At 49.1% G+C, this 7493-nt stretch overlaps 1 protein-coding gene across 1 annotated transcript; it reads right to left on the bottom strand.

Moving 5' to 3' along the window:
* Nucleotides 1-1625: 1625 nt before the first annotated feature.
* LOC136526490 (thaumatin-like protein 1) lies at nucleotides 1626-4399 on the bottom strand. Its single transcript, XM_066519151.1, has 3 exons — nucleotides 4103-4399; nucleotides 3299-3995; nucleotides 1626-2271 (listed from the first exon to the last, which is right to left on the bottom strand). The coding sequence occupies exons 1-3, from the start codon at nucleotides 4380-4382 to the stop codon at nucleotides 1857-1859; spliced, it is 1392 nt and encodes a 463-aa protein (XP_066375248.1). The 5' UTR covers nucleotides 4383-4399; the 3' UTR covers nucleotides 1626-1856.
* Nucleotides 4400-7493: the final 3094 nt, after the last annotated feature.

Consider the following 7493-nt stretch of genomic DNA (forward strand, 5'->3'; position numbering starts at 1 on the left):
CAGTAGCGGCGACGCCGAAACCGCGGCATTCGATTTCATTGCCTGACTTTTGGCGAGTTCAGGCGTGGAAAATGACTTACGTGCAGTTCAGAAGTTGTGGCGACGCCGAACGTATGGGAAGCAACCAAACAGTAGCTGGAAGTGCGGCGTCCTAGAATCTGGCGAAGTGTGGGAACCAACCAAACGTGTTCTTAATTTCACAGCATTGTTATTTTATTGTGTGATTCATGTATTTTTAGTATAAAAATTTAGTTTTTTCGTAGCAACGTACAGGCACGCTATAAGAGTAGACCGGTGCAAGTCAATAAAAAGATAACATGAGCATTGATAAAAAAAAAGATAACATGAGCATTGATAGACTGGATTTTACCAATGTTCACGTTTTTTTTAGTCCCATTGGGAGTACTTAAAAAGGTTGAATATTTTATATCAAGATTTTTTTTCTGAAAAGAAGAAATAGAGACTAGCCAAAATAATAAGAAGATTTAGGCATTCAAAATCTAGATGTGCAAAATGAATGTCTTCGAAGCAAATGGCTTTCAAACTTTGTAATGAGCAAGGAATATGGCAAGAACTCCTTAGGAACAACTATTTAAGTAACCAAACATTCAGTCGATTCGAACGAGGATTTCTCAATTCTGGACAGGGCTTGCTTATGGTGTCAAAGACCAGTTTCTTAATTTGGGAAAAATTCAAATTAAACAGTGATTCTCAAATTAGATTTTGCAGGGATAAAAAGTTAGTCCCTCAGTCGATTTGTTGTGCACTTCCACAACGGAACACAAGAAGGACGATGGCCGGCCGGGGTGGGGAGAAGATAAAGCAGACATGGTGGGAGAGGCGACCGGGAAAAAGGAGAGGCCATGCCATGCGGCGATGCCCAGCAACAGCAGGTACCACCAGTGCACCACATCGCAGCAGGTCACAACAAATCTCCTTTCGCCTGAGGGCGCGTTTAGTTTCGAAAAATTTTAGCTTTTGGCTACCGTAGTATTTTTGTTTGTATTTAATAAAAATTGTTTAATTATGGACTATTTAGGCTTAAAAGATTTGTCTCGTCAATTACAGGCAAACTATGCAATTAGTTATTCTTTTTACTTATATTTAATACTATATGGATGTGTCGTAAGATTTGATATGATAAAAAATCTTGAAAATTTTTTGTTTTTGGGTGGGATAGGTCACTCGAAAGCAGCAGTGGGCGGGTTTGTGGCCTCGGCACCCGCGCCTGCACATCACATGTTGCGGACCACACCTTCACTTCACGACGCCGGTACGTCCTCCGCTGTCCGCGCCCTGCCATTACACAATGCTGCGCTGCGTGTACACAGCACTGTACGCCAGTGTGGTATACAAGTACGTTTTAAGTATAGAACAATGGATACACTACTGGTGTGGTACACTGAACGCAGTACACCAGTACTTTTTTTTTAGTCCAGACAGTTAGGCTGCTCTAAAACTTAGCTGAAACTGGCTGAAAACACGGTTCTAACTAAATTATTGTGAAAAAAAAATACTGTTTCGACCGAAAAAAAAAAAGCCAAACGAATACGAGGTAAGCACGACCCTTGCACGTGTTCCCCGCCAACCTCGAGCCACGCCCACGAACAAACAGCAGTGGCAACAACAAAGTGCAGCTAGCACGACAGCGATTAACTTAATCAATGGCCACATGCATGCATTAATTTCTCCTCTACAACTAGTACTAGCAGCCACAACACAAGTATCAAATCCTGGGACTAACTGAACATCACCAATTGATAGTAATCATCTACAGACACTGCTACAAGGCACCAAGGTACAGTCACGGCAGATCTAAAACCACCGTGCTACGAGTGCGAATCTCTCCATCACCACTACAGCAGAAGCTGCCGCAAATGGAGGCCGCAGAGCAATGTTGCTGCCAGTGGCGCCACCACTAACCGAGCCGAACCCACCAGCGGGGCGGCCGCGGCGGACGCGTCGCCGGTGGCCATGTTGGCGAGCCAAGAGACGCCGCCTTCGCTGCTGCTGCTGCCCAGGAGCACGCTGCCTTGGTTGTCCCCGCCCTCGATGCCCAGGCCACCACCACCCATCGGCATCGCGCTGTCCGGGGTGGCGTCCGTGAACGTCGTGCCCGGCATCATGGTCCCCGTCGGCATCGCCGGGGTCGCGCCCGGCATCGGCATCGTCCCCGGCACCGTTGTGGGCGTCGCCCCCGGCACCGTCGTCGTCGTTGTCCCCGGCACCGTCGTCGTCGTCGTCGCGCCCGGCATGGTCGTCGACTTCTGGCTGCGTTCGCGTTACGGGTACATGTACATACAACAGCAGCGCAACCGATCAGTGTTCACATGCTCAGTAGTACGGACAAAAGAATTGCACGCAAATGGAAAATAACGCCCAAAAAAGCTTGCCCATGCACTTTTCTTTTCATCCTATATCTGCTGCTAAACCAAAGATAAAAAAGATTATGCCAAGATCTTAGTACTACTTTTTAGAACTACTTTCCTTGCCATAGAATCACGATATTTCAGCATTAACATTAGCATTAGCCAAATTTCAGCACGGTAAATTGCACCACGTTCCTACTTCCTAGTCTTTTTCCTTTCTAGGATCACAATACAGGATCAGTAGCTTGCGTTACTAGATAATGCGTCTACTTCAACAGTCCAACTTCTCACAGAGAAGCCAGAAATCTCTGACAATGTCAATCTAACAACAGGAGCTAAGTACTGGTTTAGTAGGTAATTAATAGCTGAAAAATCTTGCAGTAAGTCAGAAACCTCTGACAGTTTTAGTGACAAGAGGAGCTAAAGGACGACAGCAGGCTATAGTGTAGATAGACTAGCTGGCACAGGCAGAGATGGTAACAGAGCTGCGGCAGATCAACCCCACCCATCAAGCCACAAGAACTAGGCCTCGTTAATTTTGAAAAAAAAAGTAAACTCGATGAATAGTACCATTTTCGTCTTATTTAGTAAATATTATCAATCATAGACCACCTAGGCTCAAAAGATTCATCTTTTAATTTCCAACTAAACTGTGTAATTAATTATTTTTTTATTTATATTTAATACTCCATACAAGCGGCTAAAAATTGATGTGACGAAGAGAAAGTGAAAAAACTTATAATTTGATGGCATCTAAACAAGGCGCTAGCCAAAGATCCAGACAATCTTGGCAGAAGCACAGTGCCAAATCTTGGTTCATCACTCTCTCTCTCTCTCCAGAAATTGCAACGTGAATGATGAGAATGACCAACAATAAATCATGCAATGGTGGGAGAAGATACGGGTGACCCGTGAATCAAAGGCCGGACCTTGGTGTGGCGCCGGGGCAGAAGGTGACGGTGTAATCCGGGCCCCCGCCGCAGGTGAATGTGGAGGTGGGATCGTCGAAGGCGTAGCTGTAGGAGCGCGGGCACGCGGTCTTGAACACCTGCGAGTAGGCCGTCGGCCGGCACGCCGCCGGGGACGCGAATGCGCCGCTGCAGCAGTACTCGGGCCGCGCGAACGCGTCGCACGCGCTCCGGCACGCGGCGCCGCCCCCGGCTCGGAGCTCGGCGGGGCACATCGCGTTCAGGTCCGCCGCGCACCCGGCCGCGGCGCACGACGCCGGCCCGGTGGAGCCTCCGCCGCCAGAGGTCTCCACCAACACGGGGAGGTTGTAGCCGTCCACGAGGCTGACGTCGTAGAAGTCCAGCCCGCCGGTGCCGTCGAGCGTGAACTCAGCCAGCGTGGCCGGCGGCGCGGCGCCCGCGCCCGCGCACTCGGCGGAGCCGGAGCCGCAGTCGCCCGTGGCGCAGACGAGCCGCCCCGTGGCGCCGTCCTGGGAGCAGCCCGTGCGCGCCCACATGCGGCCGGACCAGCCCGCCGGCGCCGGCACCGCGCGCGCCTCGCCCGGCAAGAGCTCGAACCCAGTGGGCTCCAGCCTTGGGCTGCCGGCGTTGGACAGGACACCCGGCCACACCGTGTCCGTGCACCGGTTCACGAATGTGAACGTTGCCGCCTCCCCCACTGCGAGAAACGCGAATCCTTCAGCTCGGTTACCCGCCATTGCTGGTGACCTCGCAAGATCTGGCAAAAGAAGGAAGCATTCGGTCGATTTGCCGAGGGTTCGTTACCTCTGCACAAGACGAAGAACACGACCACAAGCACGGTCATGGATCTTGGCAACTCCATTGCTGCTTGTTGAGGCAATGCAGTGACTGAGACTGGCGGGGTAGTGTGGGTACAGCTGCACTGCAATAGCAAGCACGGGGAAGAAGCGTGTGCAGTGTCGCTATGCCAGTCACTACTGCTGCGTGTGGCGTGGCAGCGTGACCGTCCGGTTGAAGAGGGGGACTGAGGAGAGACACCGGCGCACCCGCCAACCTTCCCTTCCCTAGATGGAGGGATGGGCATCCACTGGGACTAGGGGCGGGGACTGAGAAGGAATCTTTTGGGAGGCGCTAAGGCTGTACTTATAGGCAGCAAATCACTTTACCTCGCTTTTTACCTTTGTTATGATATCTGTTTCCTGGGTAAAAGAGAAAGCTTGGGCATGGGTCTTCACTGTTTTTGTTATTGATAATTGATTGATTCATACCCCTAATAAAGTGTACTCTCACTAGAGAAAACTCCTATAAAAAATATTTATCCTTAATTATTTTATAATATGTTACTCCTCCCTAAAAAAATATATTGGTAGCGCAAAGAATTGCCATAATAAATAAGATCGCCAAACACCTGATTTATAATTAATAACTTTTATATAATTGGTTTTAAACAAAGTCTGATCACCTTTCAATAATATGGCACTTATTGTCCTATTCATTTGCTGAAAGTATTTGTCGGTGCAGAAAGTGACCAATAAATAAATATTTATAGTTTTATCGTACGTTGTAATTGGAGGTGGTCTAGCACTCAATGACACATGGTTTATACTGGTTCATGCAATGTGCCCTACGTCCAGTTTGAGTCGGTCGGTGACTTTATTCCTGAGCCCAGGTGCTCGAAGTTTGCAGTGGGGTTACAAACGATGAGGAGAAAAATTGGGAGTACAAGAGGTCCGGTCGGACTCCGGTCGGAAGGGCCGAGAGCGACAGGAGCTCCGCTATGAGCTAAGTGTTCAAGCGTGTGCTTGAGTTTCGAACCTGGCGGTTCTGTGGTTGTGAACTAGTGAACTTGATCGATCTAATAAATCTGAAATGACTTAGGTGAACCTGGATCAACTTAGTCATTTGGGAGAGAGCGCATCTACCTTTTATAGATAAAGGGATGGCCTTACAAGTAATAGGGAGAGAGTACGTACGCTTCTAAACTTTGTTGCCCACGCCGACGGGTATAGGATGATGGTAGGCGCCTACAACACTGTTGGATATCGGATGCACGTGGGAGGCTGCGTCCTTTTGTTCGGGTATGGCAGACGTTGGTACCTGCTACACTGTTGATGCCCAGAGGCATGTGAGGGGTTTTATCATTTTCACTCGGTATGGTAAATGCTGACTGCCCACAACACTGTCGATGTCCTAGAGACATGTGGGGGAGCCTTACCGTATGGGAGTTAATGACGCCCATAATGTTGTAGGGAAAATAGTCGGCGCCTACAACACTATTTATGTCAAGGCAGTTGCAGAGTACTGTTTCTGCAAGTGTATAGGGTACGGTCCCTGGTATCATGGTTCGACTTGTGTGCCTTGCCTTGCTTTCACCGTTCGTTTCCTGGTCCTTTCCGAGTGGGCATCCCCAGTCGGTCAGTCCTAGTCGGCTCTGGTTGCGCCAGTCGGAGAAGAGCGGTGAGCAGGATTTTTGCGTACCCCGATCGGAGACGCGGGGTTGGAGTCGAAAGTAGTGTCTCGACCAGGCCTTCCGGTCGGAGAGGCCGTCCGGAGGCGGGCTGGAGATCGAAGTGAGCGCTCCGGTCTGAAAGTGTCGACGAAATACGGTCGGCAGTCTACCTAGGGGTATGTCCAAGGTAGTAGATTGTCGGCAGACAGATGTGCAAGCCACAAACAAGATAGTGACGCAAGACAGACATGAGGTTTTATCCAGGTTTAGCCGCCGCGAAGGCGTAATACCTACGTCCTGCGTCTGATTGTATTGTTGTATGTCAATGAGAGATGTTTTTTAGAGGGGTCCCCTACCTGCCTTATATAGTCCGGGGGTAGGGTTACAGATCTGGAAACTAATCCTAGCCAGTTACAATTGTCATAGGTGGCCGGATAAGGATTCCTATTCTAACCGACCAGGATCTTGCTTGATCTCCAAATCTGCCTTGATTTCTTGCGTGGGATTCCGAACAGGTTGGTCCGGGCCGCGCATCGTCTTCTAGTGGGCCGGACCCCTCTGATCCGAGCCAGGCCCAAGCCTAGCCGTAAGGGTATAGGGGTTAATACCCCCACAGCTAGTCCCCGAGCACCATGTATTATGCTGCGATACAGCCGTTCGATCTCCTTCGACTAATGCGATCCGTCTTCATGTCATCTCCAACTGATTGAAACATTGACCAATCGAATATGCCAGCATTCTGGTCAGAACAGAGAGCAGTAGACCACGATTATAGCCGAAGATTCCAGTTGTCCGAAGAATGCATGGTGCTCTAAAGAAAAAAAGAAAAAGATTTCTTTCATTATCAAGTGTGCCCACTTGTATTTCTAAAAAGAATGTAAGTGACCCTTAGACAATAGTAATTCTGGCAATTAGTCAAAGCGTAGGGGTCGATAAAATAAGCACATTTACCGCAAGGTGAAGTGTGCCCACTTAGTCCCCGAGCCTAGTAGTAGGTGACGTAGGCACGTGGTGCTAGGGTCTAAAAAGAATTTCCACTAAAGTTAAGAATCCAATCGTCGTACAAGCAATACGAGATGCACCGGTAGGTGCATCGTCCCGATGTAGTCCCCGAGCTTACTGGAAGGCGAAGTATAAGCCTCGTAGCAAGGTCTAAATAAATGCCTCTCAACTATATGTGAGTACAAATCACATGTAGCCGAGAAGAGCAGTCTCCGAGCACCATAGTGGTCTGAAAAGTCCTCTAGCGTGGTAGTGGTCGGAGCAGTCCCTGAGCACGGTAGTGGTTGGAGCAGTCCCCGAGCACGGTAGTGGTCGGAGCAGTCCCCGAGCATGGTAGTGGTCTGGACAGTCCCCGAGCACGAGAGGTGCGGCGAAGAACCAACTGCCACTTGTACTATTATTTGGTGTATTTATTTATCTTCTTACTCTGTCAAGTCCAATCTGACACGTCTGGTCAAAAAAGTAGACGGGTATAGCACGTCATACTGCCTTCTTGTCCTTTCAAACAAACAGTCACTTGACACCTGTAAGGAGGTGCATCAGTGTGGGCCCTCTCACACTATTAATGAAGAGGCGCATACACTGATAACGAAGAGGCACATCTATTGGCATAGATCTCGAGGTTGTGAAAACAACCATCTATGGCACATGCGCATGTCTCCCAAGAATCTCGGGTAGACGAAACAGCGGAACTCTTGGTTAAATATAGTATAGAATCGGTAAGTTACTTTTTACCGAACCCCA

Source organism: Miscanthus floridulus, chromosome 2 (assembly GCF_019320115.1).
Source record: "Miscanthus floridulus cultivar M001 chromosome 2, ASM1932011v1, whole genome shotgun sequence".
Lineage (NCBI taxonomy): Eukaryota > Viridiplantae > Streptophyta > Magnoliopsida > Poales > Poaceae > Miscanthus > Miscanthus floridulus.

Coding starts and splice junctions, on each gene's coding strand:
- LOC136526490 (XM_066519151.1), bottom strand. CDS start 4,382: ATGCCCATCCCTCCATCTAGGGAAGGGAAGGTTGGCGGGTGCGCCGGT. Junction 3,996..4,102: donor GTTCTTCGTCTTGTGCAGAG/GTAACGAACCCT, acceptor CGTTTCTCGCAG/TGGGGGAGGCGGCAACGTTC. Junction 2,272..3,298: donor TGCCCCGGCGCCACACCAAG/GTCCGGCCTTTG, acceptor ACGCGAACGCAG/CCAGAAGTCGACGACCATGC.